The following is a 17,380-nucleotide window of genomic DNA, read 5'->3' on the forward strand; positions in this document are numbered from 1 at the left end:
CAATCTTCTTTTTTCCAAAATTGAAGAAAGTGTTTTTCCCCTGTGGTCGACGGGGGACCAAAAGCATTTTGAGGGGGCTTCTTTTTTTGGTTTGTTTTTTTATTAACATCCAGAAAAAATAAAAAGGGGTTTTTCGGAAAATCCCCAAAAACAACACAAAAAGACTTTTTTTTGGCCCCTTTTTAAATTTTTTCCCCCTATTTTTTTGACCATAGACGTCATCACACTAACCTTATGACTCATCTTAAAAAAACCAATGAGTCACAACAACCTATGAGCATCATACTGACCATAAAACGTCACAAACCCCACCAAAAAGGGGGAGCACAAAAAAAAAATTTTTTTGGCCCCTTTTTCAAAACTTTTAACAAAATGCCCTCAACCCACTTTTCAGTGGGGGAGTTTAGGCTACTAAAGGAATAAAAAAGAAAAATTTTTTTTATTTTTTTTTAAGAACCGGGGGGTTACTGATGAACTGAATACTAAGCAAAATACTAGTTTGACGGTCCAACAAAAAAAAACAGCTGTAAGCTTCTGGTAATGATTTGTTTTAAAGTATAGTCATCTTAACATTGTAAACTTGCTTTTGTCACTAAAAAGATTTTACTTATTTCCAGGTCTCTGTTTACTGGCTTGAAAGCAGTCACACATTTCGGTCGGCCTAATTTTAGCAGCATCTTTGATCACATAGCGCTTACACATCAGGTACTTAATAACAATCAACAGATGTGGATTCTGGTGATGAGTGACAGCAACTAAGTAACTAATCTGCATCCATCATTAAAACCCCGGAATAACTACCGAGTGTAAAAACTTACGCTTCATCTCCCCACCAGAATCCACATCTATGAGAGGAAGATTATATTCTATAGTTATCTCAGTTTGAAGTATTTGTGTTTAATTTCGAGATAATTCATTATTGAAGCATTCCACCTGGGTGCTAAACGAAATCAATATTAATTTCATCATAATTATCAATAAATTAATAAGGTAAATATTAAATAATTATATTTCCTCAGGACGTCCGCAAGTTTGGTGTATTCGTGTGCGGTCCACCATCAATGTCAGACTCAGTTACACTGACTTGTAGTAAGATTACGGGAAAACAAACTTTTGTTGCTTATGCGGAGAACTTTTAATGAACTTTTGTACTTTTATAATGATTGGTATTTGGGTTGGGTAAAGGTTTGGATCCTGAATAATGGTAGAGAGGTGAGCCATTTGCTTTAAAATGTTGTTAATTTGATTTTTCATTTGTAATCGCAATAAGATGGTTTGTTATGTTATCAATTCCAGTTAAGATGGTTCTAAAAAGTTCGATTTGTTGGATTTGAATTGTATCTTTCAGAGGCGGCTATTGAGTAAATGAGGGCGTCCAGGCGTCTGTGGACGCCTTAAAATTATTATTTGGTGGCTGGTGCTTAAAATAGAAATAGTAATTAGTAATAGTGTTAGGAAATAACAAATCGCAATATAAAGGACTTCATTTACTATCATACGTTTTAATGTAAGCGCACGCATGATCTTCGTGAAATCTTGTGTTGTAGGGAGTCCAATCCTACCTCTGGACTACTCAGCCGCGCAGTTTTAACACATAGTTAATTGTAAACGTTACAAAGCACATCGTGCGCATCCCACTACAGGTAATCTATTATGATTTGCCTCGATTTGGGGGTCCAGGACCCTTTGCAATTTGACTGCTATATGATACTGCGCGGCTGAGATCGTACACGTGTGGTGTCCTGTTTCACCCATGTTATAAGTTTTTGTTTTTGTTTGCTGTCGCCTGTAAAGTGTTACACATTACATTTACAAGGCCCTGTGTGTAATGTAATCGGTAGTTTGGAGGGATCAGCTTGAGCCGGCTCCCAAGCCCCCCTCCCCCCCCCAGTCCATCGATTGGACCCCCAACAAAACTGCCAGCCAGCTCCCACGAGCCGCCTCTGGTATCTTTAATTTCACGAAATTATTTAGAAGTTCATATCCCATCAGAGTTTTTATTCTAACAAGTGCCCTAAACCGTGTATCCTTAAAACCTCAGCACCAACCCTTACCCTGACGAAAAATACGGTCATTACAGACGTTTTACTTTTATAAGATTTTTTGTAAGAATTTTTGGTGATAAAAATGAAACTTCCTTAATTGATGCATTTCTAACATTCATAATCAGATTCATATAAATGGACAGCAAATGTAATATAGAAAAATATACGTTCAGGATTTAAGTATTTACTCTATGTACAAGGATATTTTCTACATTTCAAATAAAAGATTTCCAACATAAAACCAGCGTATAAAACTAAGATCTAAACAGTAAACATGAAAAACAATTCAAAAATAAAATTCTTCAGTTGAAAATCTGCCGATTTCAAGCTTAGTCCGAAAAACGAACGGTTCAAAACGCAGTCCAGAACAATACTTCACATATTGTCCATCACACTTTGAAATAGTTCAAAAAGGTTCACACATTGAACATTCAAGTTAAACACTACCACATCGTTCGCTTATCCGTCGATCTCGTCCTCCATCTGGCTGATTACGTTGACACACTTGATCATGTCCTCGACCAGGTTGTACTCAGGATATCCCAGGCGTCTCCAGTTTGAAATATCCACACGGTCAATAACCTCGCTGTGCTCTCCGGTGCTTCCTCGAGCCTGGCAGTTCATAGACCTGGCTACCTTGTCGATACCTTCGAATCCGATCTTTGCGATCAGTTTTGGGATGATGATGTGGACGCTGCCTCTCATTCCAGTTCCAATGTTGGTGGGGCAACAGGTAATCATACCAAGAACGGGATGACTCATGTACACTTCGTCCCTTTTCGTTACCTCCTGAAGACCCTTCTCTACAGCAGCAGCTCCTCGGCCGAGCCTGTCGAAGACAGATGGGATATCACCACCTTGTTCCATGGAGATGATTCTCAGATGATCACCCTCGTTCAGCCACATCAGGAACTTCTCATCCTTGCTTACAAAGATACCTCTGCCATGGGGCCAATCAGCGTGGTAACCACTTGCAGCCTGCATCTTATCCTTACCCCTGAAGAGGAAATGCTTGTCAACCAGCTCTTTAATCTCATCTTCTGACATGGTGGTGTGTCTGTAGAACTTTCCAGCCAGATCTCCAGTGAAGGTGCTGAAGACTCCCTCCATAAGAGTGGAGATCTCCTCTCTGGATTCCTTGGTTCCGCAAGTGTTCAGGGGGAAGAAACTGAGGTTTCTGGCGCACCTGATTCTTGTGGAAATGATCTTCTTCTGGGCGTGATCAGAGAGTGCAGTTCCAATCTTGTTGACGTCCATATCGGTGACGTGCTTCATGGTCTCCATGTCGAAACCAACGTGGTACTTTTCTACAACACCCTTGAACAGGGCTCCAAACTCGGAGTAGCTCTCCATGTCTCCAGCGTGACATCCCAGGAAACTGTCTGGGTTGATTATTCCAGTGTTGATGGATCGGGCCAGGGTCCAGCCGTTCTTCGTCTTGTGGTCCTTGTACTTGTCCCAGACTTCCTTTGTCATGCACTGGGCCATGATGCTCTGCTTCTCCTGCTTCTGGTGCTCGTCCAAAGCTTTGGGGTACTCGTTCTTGGCCAGATCCTCGTCCAAGATCAGGTCGTAGTAGGGGTCGATAACCTTTGCCATAGCTGCCAATAATCTCCTAGACATGATGTTGCTATCAGCTGTAAGATACACTAACTCATTAGAAACATGCAACATGCACGTCACGACAACTGTAACAGTATAACCCACACATTAAAAGACACATAAATATACTTACCTGAACAGTAAACACGTTCCCCAAATGTCTTAAAAGCAATGATTTGGATCGTAAAATGTGCTTATAACCGACAGTCTATCCAAGTCATCGTTGATGCATAATCAGACCCTCTCATAACACCACGGGTGCACGCCACCGGGGTATAGGACAATAGGGCGTAGGACACAAGGGCGTAGGACACAAGGGAGTTACCTTCCCAAAAGGGTGGACACAAGGGCGAATCACATGATTCATTTTAGCATCGACACGAATGCGGAACCAAAAACCGTTCTGCTATATTCTGAAGACCAAGTTTGTCACATGAACATCTAGGCAGTGTTTAATTGGTCTAAGCACGTTACCAAATCTGCTGCTGAGTTGGCTGAGATATTTAAGGAAAATCTTTCAATTTTTGGCTCGTGTAAATCTGGGTGATTATTTAATTATTTAATTATTTATCATGTTTTGTTTCGAATTTATATGTGGGTAGACCCAATTCTTCGAACTAAGCTTTACGTCAACCTGACTGTTGAGAACATCAAAAAACCCGTTTGTCCATGTTAATGTGATTCATGCAATTCCCCTCGTGTCCACCTTTTTAAGAAAGTACTGCCCTTGCGCCCTACGCCCTCGTGTCCGGTTTCCATGACGCACCTCCTATTAGGTGGTCACTTATTTATCTCCAATGACTTGTTTTGCATCCGGATAGTATTATTATGCATCGGAAGAGCATGATCTTTTTTAATGCGGTCCTGCAACCCCCACTATAAAGTCGGATTCATGTAATACAATTTTTCAATTTTTGTTCCCTAGGCGCTATGAAAAGGTCTGACTGAATTCAAAATACATACTGTCGGTTTTCTCGTCACTGCTAATAATTATATTTTTATCTTATATTATATTATATATTCATCATATCAGGTACCACCTACTGATTTTGAGAAAATCTATCAATTGTATTTTAAAGAAATGTGATAATCTTTATGACAATTAATAGTGTGAATTTTGATGGAAAACAAAGAAATTTAAAAAATTCAATTGGGTTGATATATCTCAATCAAAAGTGATCTAGGTAACCAGTTACGATAGGGGAAAATTCCTGAAATCTCAAATGCAGCCACATTAAGAAAATACCCTCCCATAAAGTAAACTGTATCCTTTTTTAAAATGAACCCACAATATATGTTAAACTTACATTGCATCGTTTCAAATTGATACTCATACAGTGTCCGATAGTTAAATATAACGACGTTAAACTTAAACTTGCAGGACATATTTACAAATTTGTATGAGTACTGTTACTAAGGTGCCACAAAATGATGAGCACTAAAAAATCACTAAATGAATCAATACAAAATCACGGTGCAACCAGTTTGATCGAAAATATCATATCTGGCCTTATGGTCGTGATTAATGATTACAGGGTTTGGAATTGAACACTGAATATTGAAAGCAATGACCGATTTTTATCACCAGTTCAATCATTCATTGCGATACAAGATCAAATATACACTGCAACAACAATAAAAGAACAATATGAATTTGTTCCATAATGAAACAATTTTAAAGTTATAAGGTCCAAGTTCACTGCAGATAATTTAACGATGAATCGTTCACATATAGTATAATCTAGGGAGTTGGACAAGATTTTAATTTCCACACAATAGCTTGGCGTAAAGTTGCTTAGAGAGGGGAAAATAGTAACATGTGATAATGTTTTGTTCAGAAATTAAAAGATTTTACTCAAAAAAGAATTCATTAAATTATTTAAATGAACCTTTTGTCTAATTCAAAGTAACAAAGGCTCAGTACTCAAAATTTTATATATTTGTTCGGGATAGAGAGTGACAATAAGAGGAACGAGTCGGGACACCAAATAGAGCGATAGACGGTAGACCCGCCGTTTATTTCCCGGAATTTTATAGATACAGTTATATCTACATATAAGTACTATAAAATTCGTGGGTATTGAAATTTGAAACTATCTTAACACTTTGTAACTATTATTTCACGCCAAAGCATGTTTCATCTATACCAAACATCGTAAATAGGGTTGCCAACCGATATTATCGGCGATAAGTTGCCAAACATCTTTATCGATTATCGCGCGGCGATAATTCTCGAGAATAATCAACCAATTTTTATAAGGGGAAAATAGCCTAAAGTTAACATATTTTCTAATCTGTTTCTTTGTTTGTCATGTTAAACCCGACTGCTACCATAATTTGCAATGTGATGGTATGCTGACGTGCTATGTAGTCTGTAGTGTTTATGAATTTGCGGCAGTGAAAATTGAAATGTCGTGTTATTATATCGCATCTTGATCTAGTTAGTTATGAGTTAAGTAGGTAGCTTGGAGGTTGTATGATCAGACGCAGTCTATCTCTTGACGAAGAGTCAAGAGATAGACTCGCCACTTTCTCGAACCCTTCTTGATAGGTACACGATATGTCGAGAGAAAGAATCTTAACTTCGTATGATCGCTGGTAGGTAACGTTCTACTCGGACCCCGGTATTCTAGCTGCAGATGTATATCAAGACTACAAAATTATCACTAAGTAAACCTTGATACGTAATTCTAATTCTCTGCAGAGAAACAATAGGCCTCAGAGAACATTTGTCGATGAAATATGGGCGTGTTAAAGTGCAATGCCAATATTGCAATTGATTCTATAGCAAAGCATTAGGCAATAAAGCACACGATAATGCTATCAAAGTTTTTTATTTTTATGTTAAAAGTTCGAATTTTACCGATTTTTGGAAATTAAATTCAATTGATGATACTTTAACTATATAATGATGATGTAACAAGGTTACATAATTTTTAAAAAGTTTTCGAATATCGCGATTAAAAAAAATTGTACCGATAATGGCAACCCTAATCGTAAACTTAGTAAAGTAAAATTTACATATAAACCAACAAGAGTCACAAACCAATTTTAAGAAGAGTAGGTTAATGTGACTCTCAAGAAATGATTAATAAAAGTGAATTTCTTTTACATAGATTTAAATTCAAGATCATAAACTCAATATTCATAGAAACCCCCCTCCCCCCCCCCCCCCCCCCCCCCCACCTAAATATAATTATCACAATAATTTCATCTAAAAACACGAAAGAGTACGCAGGGAGTCACACCTGTCACGCAAAACATATGCAAGTACACGAGTAGTCCGTGACAAAGCCCTGTCACACTATCCCGCACAACATATGCAAGTACACGAGTAGTCCGTGACAAAAGCCCTGTCACACTATCTCTCACAACATATGCAAGTACACGAGTAGTCCGTGGACCGTGACAAAGCCCTGTCACACTATCTCGCACAACATATGCAAGTACACGAGTAGTCCGTGACAAAGCCCTGTCACACTATTTCGCACAACATATGCAAGTACACGAGTAGTCCGTGACAAAGCCCTGTCACACTATCTCGCACAACATATGCAAGTACACGAGTAGTCCGTGACAAAGCCCTGTCACACTATCCCGCACAACATATGCAAGTACACGAGTAGTCCGTGACAAAGCCCTGTCACACTATCCCGCACAACATATGCAAGTACACGAGTAGTCCGTGACAAAGCCCTGTCGCACTATCTCGCACAACATATGCAAGTACACGAGTAGTCCGTGACAAAGCCCTGTCACACTATCCCGCACAACATATGCAAGTACACGAGTAGTCCGTGACAAAGCCCTGTCACACTATCTCGCACAACATATGCAAGTACACGAGTAGTCCGTGACAAAGCCCTGTCACACTATCTCGCACAACATATGCAAGTACACGAGTAGTCCGTGACAAAGCCCTGTCACACTATCCCGCACAACATATGCAAGTACACGAGTAGTCCGTGACAAAGCCCTGTCACACTATCTCGCACAACATATGCAAGTACACGAGTAGTCCGTGACAAAAGCCCGAGATCTATCTCAGCACAATTCCACACACAGTCAACTTAATGTACTACTTTCACGACGCCTGTCGCTTTTAAAAAAACGGCGAACAAAAGATCAATCCGCCAATGTTCATGCAGGTTCTGATAAAAAGGTATGATTGCGGTGGAGTTGCAGTGCTGATATTCAGGAATGAATTTTCACTCCAGTCTGGATAGGTCTGATAGGTCTGACGCGGTAGGGTTTTACTGGCAGCCAATTTGGTAATTTGGAGTGTCAGCCCGTGCATTTTGCAAATATTCACCCGGCCAAACCAGCCAATCAGACACCAGACAACCAGCCAATAAGATTGCAGACAACCAGCCAATAAGATTGCAGATGGACGAGCTGTCATTTAGCTGTTTTGCGATTTGAGCGTGGCTAGAAGCAATCGTGTGCTCAATGAGCAAATTACTGTGTAATGAGTCATGAATAGATGGCCTTAATTGTTAATTGAGTATAGCTGCATGATAAACCGTACATAATTGTGACCGTACACATAACAGTATAAACCGTGTCAATTTTATCCGATAAAGCAGATAGTTTTATGAATATGAAATAATAAAATCTTCTTTGGTAAATATTTGGAAAACAACTAAGTTTTAAAAAAACAGCGGCTGCAAAAACCCCGAACATTTTTATGGCGTATTTTGTTTTATAAATAGCTAGTGGTTTCCAGCGCATAGTGCGAGATCCGCTGGAATTCGAAAAAAATTCTTGTGTGTTTTGCGTCCAGACAGGTGTTATTCACACGCCAAGGAAAAAGGGCTCATAAACTGTATTATTTTCACTAGACTTGCTGAAACGCTATGAAAAACACCTGCATTTTTTTTTGTACGAGAACCGTCGTCAGAAATGTTTTCCACAGAATTTTGGCTGTTTGAGTTTCCGGTTCTAGGTGACTTTATGATATTGATACGAGCCGGAAATTCAGACAAATTGCTCGGACTGTCTATAACATAAATGATCAATATTTTAATTTTTCAATTGAGAAAAAATTCGTGCCAAATCATTTAAACTCAACTGTAATATGAATGCCAAAACAGCTGACATGCTACCACTCTTGACCGGTGACCTTAACAATATGGATAATGGGTTAACTTTAAGGTGCTAAGTGCCAACTAATTTTCTTCAATTTAGGGGCAATTATCCGGTCATTAGGGCAATTCTACTTCAGAGATTTTGTAAGGTAGAAAACAGATGCCTTATATAGTGAACGAAGAAAATTCCAGTAGTTCTAAATTGGCCTTAAACTAAATACTAAAATAAAGTAAATAAAAGCAAGGCCAAGACATGAAATTAGACTTGTTGAAAAGTAAAACGGAAAAATCCGAAAAATTCAGGAATTCCAGAAAAAAGTTGACGCGGCAACAAATTTCTGCAACTTCGCAGAATCGTTTCCATAAAATTTACAAGTTCTGCTCGTTTCGTCCTGACTTTTAAACAGGAGATGGAACGCTCCAGAAGGGAATCTCCCTGGCTGCAAAAGCCACGCATCTTACCACGTGACCCGCTACTAACAAATCGTAACCATCTGTTCAATCACTTAGCCGTGCTGAAGACCATTGTTTTTCATCGGATGACAAGCACAAGTGCTGCTTGTTGAGCTCACTTTAGCATGCAAGCAATCTGCGGAGTGATTGAGTTGTGGAGTAAAAGAATGAGTAGTTATCTTATTTTAACACGCAGGTGATTTAAATCCATCCGTCGTGGTCTGATAGTCGATGGAAAAACTGATAATCTCTCAATTGGTTTTATATCGACGATAGAAAAGTAGCAGGCAGTTTCGAGGTGCAGTGGCTATGAGTTCGGGTCGGATTTATCTAAATGCAGATAAACGATCAGTCTGCGATATGACCAACAATTTAAGATACGAGGAAATGTTACCTACAGTTCCTTTTGGGTAAAATAATAGACAAGTTAAAGAAGTACATCTCTAAACCGGGTTATTTTTTGGTAATGAATCTTAATACAATATTGATAATAATCCAGATCATATCATTTATAAAAGACAACAATGTTGATCACAATATTGATCGCTAAATTGATCACTGACAACACTATACCGGTCGTTTCATTCACATTACATTGAAGATACCCTGCCGAGTGCCGGCCACCTAAAAATAGCAACTCAGACCGTCCTAACCTGACCCTCAGACCATCCTAACCTAACAGTCTAAACTAGGTTTCGCCGAACTGTTGAAGCTTACTGTAATAAATCCTACTGCAATACTAACTTACTAACTTACAAAAATGCACGTTGAGCAGCTCGCTGTCTTGTTTCAATAGGCCGTTGACAGGAAAGGGTAAACTAAAGTCTTAGTTTGACCAGCTTATTAACGTACTGGATAATAGTCGTGAAGGAATTGCAGGTCTTTTTAATGTTGCTTTGATACTGTAGAGCTGCATGGGTAAGTATGCAAGCTCTGGCGTGTTAATCGGGCAGACCAAATTATTGACGGCCTTAAACTTGGAAGCAAGCAGACTACAAAATTCTGGAACGATATTCGTTCCAGAATGTTCTCCACATTTCTAGCGCTTTGTTTTGACAGTAAGTCTGGTAAAAACTCTGCTGTTCTATTACTTTCAGCCTTAAAGTTAAACATAATTTAATAACGGGTCTGTTAACGATGAACTCGATATGTGCCATTTATTCATGACTTATCAATCAATACCACTCTATCAATCAATGAGATATGTAATTAAGGCATAATAGCTCTTCTATCATAATCCTCCTCTGGTAAACACTAAACATATTGAGGTATGTTGACATGGTACCACAACACAGTTTAAAGATGGAAATACTTTGAAGAGGCTCACATGCAACAAAACCGAGCTAAGAGCTCCATATCGGCCTAATCAATATTGAATATTCACTAATTACTGATATGACTTATTTTATAGCCCAATAGCTGTCAGACAGACACGTTCCAAAGAATGAAACATTGTTTTCCTGAAAAATTCTTGGAATGTTGCCGGACGGATTTCTCAGCTGGTTAGGTTCGGTTTCTTTCAACACTCTACCTTGCAGGTGCAAAATATTTTAAAATCCAAAATTTTGCGACAAAATTTCCGCAGGTTCTTGGAATAATATCAAATGTTGTTTTTGTTAGCTGAAATTACAAAAAGCGAAATATCAAGAAAGATTCCTAGTCTGAAGTTATCCCTGGAACGACTTATTTGTTGAAATAAAGAAGTTTAGAAAATCCAATCCACGATCGAAAAGTTTTTCCAAAAAACCGTGATAACTATAAGTAGAAGAAATATAAATATAAATATATAAATAAATATATAAATAAAGACACAATCATTATTTTCGCATTATCATTTTTCCATACCCTACAAAAGTGCTCGATGCTCAAGAATGCAACCCTTCATCAAAAAAGGTGTCACTGTCTATCATAATGCATTGTGTGCAGTCAAATATCGAAATTCTTTAGTCTCTATATTGTGTTGAAACCGACAGGAATCATCATGTCATTCGGCGCTAAATCGGGATCTAGTGAAATTGAAATGAAACTTCAGGTAAATGTTTGATGATGAAGAAGACTTCTATCTTTAACGGTTAGCCATGGTTTTGTACAATATTAGGGGTAATGTTGATGGTTACTAATAGTATTTGGGTTTCAGGAATTCGGTATGGGAAACCTGTAAAAATATTCAAATTAGTACAGCTGTGACATGCCATAGTGTACGTTGGTCGATATTTCGAATGCCAGATCTAATTTTATACTGTTATATTCGACATTTGGCGAAAGAATGCTGACAATATATTCCATCTGACAGTGCAGGGCTCAAAATAAATTGCTCCATAGCCTTCCAAGAAGTGGCCACTATAATAGCCTTCACTTTCAAAGCGGCCTTCACTAGTCGGCTACTCACCAGCTAATATAGCCGTAACTTTCAAAGCGGCCACTAGTCGGCTACTCACCAGCTAATATAGCCGTAACTTTCAAAGCGGCCACTAGTCGGCTACTCACCAGCTAATATAGCCGTAACTTTCAAAGCGGCCTTCACTAGTCGGCTACTCACCAGCTAATATAGCCGTAACTTTCAAAAATTTATTCAGTGGACACGAAGGCTTGCATTATTATACCCTAACCTTAACCCTAGCTTTAACCCTAGCATTAACCCTAGCTTTAACCCTAGCTTTAACCCTAGCTTTAACCCTAGCTTTAACCCTAGCTTTAACCCTAGCTTTAACCCTAGCTTTAACCCTAGCATTAACCCTAGCTTTAACCCTAGCCTTAGTAATGCGAACTATTATTATACCCTAACCTTAACCCTAGCTTTAACCCTAGCTTTAACCCTAGCTTTAACCCTAGCTTTAACCCTAGCTTTAACCCTAGCTTTAACCCTAGCTTTAACCCTAGCCTTAACCCTAGCTTTAACCCTAGCATTAACCCTAGCTTTAACCCTAGCTTTAACCCTAGCTTTAACCCTAGCATTAACCCTAGCTTTAACCCTAGCTTTAACCCTAGCTTTAACCCTAGCTTTAACCCTAGCTTTAACCCTAGCCTTAGTAATGCGAACTTCCTTCATACAAGTGCCTCAGGACGTATTTAAATAATTATCATTTTCCACCCAGAATCTTTGGTGAATCATTTCTACCCTAAAACACGAAAGGTGCTTATTTAAGGTCCAAAATACGTAAAAATACATCTAGGAGTAGGAGATGTTTTTCAGAAACTAAGGATCTTGATATTTCAAAAAAGAGAGATATAGAAATAAAGCATTTGCTAAACAAATGCAGCGTACATAAGCATATGTTCATGTTATATCGTATATTCATTTCAGAACTTTTCGAGCGTAGCGATATTAAAACCTGCTTGTGATATTCGATTGATAAATTCAAGGTTGCCTTACCATTATTCCGATCGAGATGAATCTACAAAAACTCGATAAGCACGCGGTGCACACGTGGGGAGCAGAAAAGAAATGTTCGTGTTACTGGCTATTAGTAATAGTATCGCAGGTCTTGATATAGCAATGCTAGAATTAATCGAGACTCATGTAGATCAAATAAACGTGGAGTTTAGTTCGAACCAATGTGACTCACATTGTCACACAATGTGACTCACATTGTCACACTATGTGACTCACACTGTCACACTATGTGACTCACACTGTCACACTATGTGACTCACACTGTCACACTATGTGACTCACACTGTCACACTATGTGACTCACACTGTCACACTATGTGACTCACACTGTCACACTATTGACTATGTGACAGACAGCTCGCAAATGGGCACGGTTATAACTTATAGACAACAGATAACATACAACCAAATAAATGGTAGATAATCATAATGAGCAGTTGCTATGTTACAGTTGTCTTGAAGTCCTGGTCCCTGGCAAATAGACAGTGAAGTTGGAGTGAAGTTCAGATAAGATAAGCACTCAGGGGTTTCTAGGGCGTGGAGTACCACCTCGCATTCCGGATCCAGTGCAATGCACACTATATTAACAGGAAACGATGCAACAGAGTTGATATATTTTAAAGTTGCCATGGGGTGGCAAGTCCCCATACATCGTGATCCGGTAGTTTCATTGCGTCTTAATATAATGTTCTGTAGGTCATTCATATTGGTCAAATTCCTATCATGAAGTTGTACAATTTTTATTAATATTACAATGAAGCACGCGTGAACTATTTGTTTGCAAATGTTTTTGTGTGTGTGCGGAAAGCGGATGATTATTTTATGGTGATTAGAATCCGGGAGCTAAAACAGAGAGAGAGAGAAAAACTTCAACCCAGCTTGTGAACTAACAAGGCCTAATAGAATTAGTAAATTTAAGGAATCTGTACAAACTTGTTGACAAATTCCTTAACATAGATACTCATAGTCATACTCATAGATACTTTCCGACTGTTCCACATTTTTGGGATAAAGAATTGTTTATGAAAGATCCTGTTTTTTTTTGTGAAAAATAATTCTTATCAAGAATTGGTCCAACTTTTGTGATGATAGGTAAATGGAATCAAAAACCGCGTGTAAGCCTGAAGATTTACTGTTTCAAATGTTGGATCTAGTTCAAACGGGCAAATAGACTTTAAGTACCCATACAATTTTAGTTTAAAGTTTAAGATAAACTTTATATTGAATGTAATCTCGAACATTTGAAACGCATTCTGATCTAGATTGTGTGCCGAGTCTATTGCAGTTAGAATACAAAATTTGAGGCAAATTTTACAATTGCAATTTTTCGCGAACGAATATGAACATAAAATGCTCTAAAGATCATTATAATTATCATGACTACGTAAGCAGTCTATGACTATAAGATGTAAAGGAGGATGGGTGTTATCGCAGAGGGAAAGGGGTTGTTTAAAATATTGCGGAAATGTGGCTTAGCTTTAATATAAATATTAGATCGATCGCTTCATCAGTCCTTGAATTGGCCATAAATTTAATTTCCTTGTCATGTGGTGGTAAATTGCATGGTTTCGTTGCGATAAAATGTAGCCTTTCAAACACCCAATCTCTTCAACTGAAAATGAAAATGGTCATATCGTTACAGGAACAGGTATCGAGTTCTATGTGCCACAATAAGGGACAGAATTATATGGCTATAAGGCATTAGTTTTAAAATTAACGAGGAAAATATTACTGTGCCTGTCAACAGAGTTGAATTAGTAAGCTGCACAGTGCACATTAACAATAAACATTCGATTAAACTTTGATAGAAATTGTATTAGAAACTCGCTGGCTGAAAGCTTCATTCGGGGAATTTAAAATTAGTTATTATTCCTGCAATACTACAACATTGTATAGTAGTTATAGTACCTACAACCTTGATAAAAATCGCGAGTTTTCAACTCCATTTGCGAGCTGTAACTGTTTCATACGGAGGGTCACTTTTAAAATGTTTTTTGGCCGTTACCGGGGGATTTCGTCAAGTTTAAATATAGTATAAATGTTAGATAAATTTTTAAACATCAGATGGCCGTCGTAAAACAAAAATATTATTTTAAAATATGTGTCACTGTCTATCACATTAAACTAAATAATCCAATTTAATGGTTTAATCAAATTATATTAAATCATGATTTCAAAACGTCCATTTATCTAATTTTTAATTTTTATCTAAAAAAGGTGAAAAAGTTTTCCCCAAACGTGGTTTAATTACATTATTTTTAACAAAATAACTTGTAAATACAGTCCGTAAAAACGCAGACTGAACACTAAGCGACAAATATCTAAACTAAATTACAACTATTTAAACTAAATTAGCACCCACAAATAGAATTTACCAACTTTAACCCCCAATTGACTCTCACTAATTCCCTGAATCACTTTGTAACAAATTCCTTTCAACACCACGACCGAGCCGTCAGTCAGATCCTAGAAGTGCAGCTTCTTCAGAATCAAGGGTCGTGAAACTGCAAGTCGTCCTCAAGTTCAAAGTTTAAGTGGATACTCCTGTCACGAGGTCTAGATAGTGCGTGCTGATTGGTTGGTTTGTGTCACGTGGTGTGAGTGCTGTGCTCTGATTGGTTGGTTTGTTCTGAAGTTGTTACTTACGGATAAAGCAGAAAAGGTTCACAGAGTAGTAGTGCGACACGTATATCAAAATGGGTAGGTTAGGTAGGTGAAGATGATACCTTGTCAACGTTCATGATTTTGGCCAGGGGGTTGAAGTACGGTATCAGAGATGGTGGGGGAGAATTTTATGAGGAATGTGCCAGAAAATTGTGCAGGGCTGTTCTACTTCTGCATTGTGTCTCCGGAACGGTGAATTGGTTGGTACGCGCTGAATGTTTGGAAACAGTGTCAAACAAAATTTGCAGGGAGTGCTGCAGCTTAAGGAGTTGGAGATAAATATTTGCAAGTCCATGTTTTTTCAACCCTGTGGTACTGTTTATTGATATCAAAACAGAAAACGTTGTCATGATTATGAAGTATTCTACTAAATGTACAGTGTCAGTATTTCCTTTTATGACGCGGTTTTAGGGATGAAAGATTTAACGTAAAAACTCCAAGTTGTATAACTATAACAGGAGCACTGTGTTATTTATTTTTTGTGCTAAAATCAGTTTTGAAGTGCGCCAAACATGCATATTGTGGGAGCTGTAATCCATTTAAAAGATGATAAAGACATGTAAGTCTTAACTAACGATGATAATCTTGAAGCTGAGATAGCATCAGATAAAATAAGTGAACGATATGTCAAGATATAATTTCATTCCATTTCCAACTAATAATGACAAACCCCGAAATCGGGAGATAATTGAACCGTCGCCAGTAGTAGTACAGTGCACAATGTCTCCTTTTTCATTTTTCCAAACAAAATGAAAAAGAAATGAAACCAATTTAATTTTAAATGACCGTTCTAAAATGCATGCAAAATGATACCATCTTTGACCAGAGGCGGCTCGTGGGAGCTGGCTAGTGGCAGTTGTGTCGGGCGTCCAATCGACGGACTATATTGATATAGGGGACGCGGGCGTCCCCTATATCAATAGGGGGTCATCACCAACTACCGATGGCTATTCGCCGATGACTGCATACAATACCACAGCAGAAAATTAATTAATTAATTAAACTATTCTAACGTATAAGGCAGGATTTCAAATATTACATCGAAGCTTGAAGCTAGAACTTACCATGCATATACTAGCACAAGCCCACATGTTTTACACATTACAGTTACATGAAACAGGGCCTGTAATTGTATGTAATGTGTAACACTGTAACAGGCGACAGCAAACACGATTACACGATTTTTACACGATTATAAAATCTATTTGTTATACAGGAATAATAACAATTGTAAAGTATAAAATATCTTACTTCCCTCTGAAGTAGAACACTGACAGTTGATGAGAAAGCTTCAAACATGGCGATGGAGGGAAGCGGTGTGCAAATTTATTATATTTATAACCCAGTATGTAAAAAAGCTATGACTCATGTTCTGTTACATTAGTTTCACAAAGAAAATATCCATCAGCTTTAAAACGTTTATAGTGCTCTAAAAAGCATTTGAAATTTTATCTGAATCCATAAATATTTAAAGTTAATAATAATAACGATAATACATTGACGTTCATTTTTTCTTCAAAATATTTAACAATCTTGTAAGTTCTCGCTATAAGTTTCGACATCTGGAATAAAATTTATTATTTCATTGTAATAATATTTAAAAAAGGAGCAAAGAACGCGAACGGTTGTTCTATTCGGAATAAAAATCTGTTTCAATATAATTATATATACTTTCAACACTACTATATAACAAATAATTTGAGGTTTTTACTGCGTTTTAAACGACGACCAACAGCTTTTAGTGGGTTTATCAAGTACTTTTCAGCACTTACCACTATATTTATTTGGTTTGAGTTAAAGTAGAGAGGTCTCAAATCCTTTACAGCAATGGTTATCACTGATGTCTATGACAAGATGAAAAAGGAGTTAGAAACGTTAAACGACAGTTTAAAAGGTAAGAAGAAGTTGGATACTATAATTGCAGATTCCTTAGACTTACCCACAGGGAATAACAAGCCGGATATGTTTGAAGTTATAAAGGAACTATACAGTTTCAGTAAGAGGGCCGTGTCACTACTGAAGACCAAGTCTATACTAGACACACCTGCACCACAGGAAGGGACAGCTACCGAGGCACTGGATATAGTGAGAAAGGAGCTAGCACAATTTAGACAAATTCTCATTGAGCACAATAA

At 37.8% G+C, this 17,380-nt stretch overlaps 3 protein-coding genes across 6 annotated transcripts in view; 2 read left to right on the forward strand and 1 right to left on the reverse strand.

Moving 5' to 3' along the window:
* The window catches only part of LOC134824399 (dual oxidase 2-like), a 60,579-nt gene extending 59,244 nt beyond the window's left edge, over positions 1–1,335 (forward strand). The window contains exons 36-37 of the mRNA XM_063836301.1: positions 618–705; positions 1,020–1,335. Of these exons, the coding sequence (XP_063692371.1) occupies positions 618–705; positions 1,020–1,139 (208 nt within the window). The 3' untranslated portion in view covers positions 1,140–1,335. The remainder of the gene's footprint in view (positions 1–617; positions 706–1,019) is intronic.
* An 807-nt stretch (positions 1,336–2,142) lies between these two features.
* The window catches only part of LOC134823994 (arginine kinase-like), a 97,835-nt gene continuing 82,597 nt past the window's right edge, over positions 2,143–17,380 (reverse strand). Inside the window, exon 2 of one of the 2 annotated variants that reach the window (XM_063835620.1) lies at positions 2,143–3,682. In XM_063835620.1, the coding sequence (XP_063691690.1) occupies positions 2,505–3,668 (1,164 nt within the window). In that variant the 5' untranslated portion in view covers positions 3,669–3,682 and the 3' untranslated portion in view covers positions 2,143–2,504. The remainder of the gene's footprint in view (positions 3,683–17,380) is intronic. The other variant, XM_063835621.1, reaches the window with a different exon arrangement.
* LOC134823993 (inositol-trisphosphate 3-kinase A-like) overlaps positions 16,920–17,380 on the forward strand; it is a 110,065-nt gene continuing 109,604 nt past the window's right edge. Inside the window, exon 1 of one of the 3 annotated variants that reach the window (XM_063835614.1) lies at positions 16,920–16,948. The gene's annotated coding sequence lies outside the window, so the exon portion shown is untranslated. The remainder of the gene's footprint in view (positions 16,949–17,380) is intronic. The other 2 variants (XM_063835618.1, XM_063835617.1) reach the window with 2 other exon arrangements.

The sequence above is a fragment of the Bolinopsis microptera genome, chromosome 12 (assembly GCF_026151205.1).
Source record: "Bolinopsis microptera isolate Bmic1 chromosome 12, MBARI_Bmic_1.0, whole genome shotgun sequence".
NCBI lineage: Eukaryota > Metazoa > Ctenophora > Tentaculata > Lobata > Bolinopsidae > Bolinopsis > Bolinopsis microptera.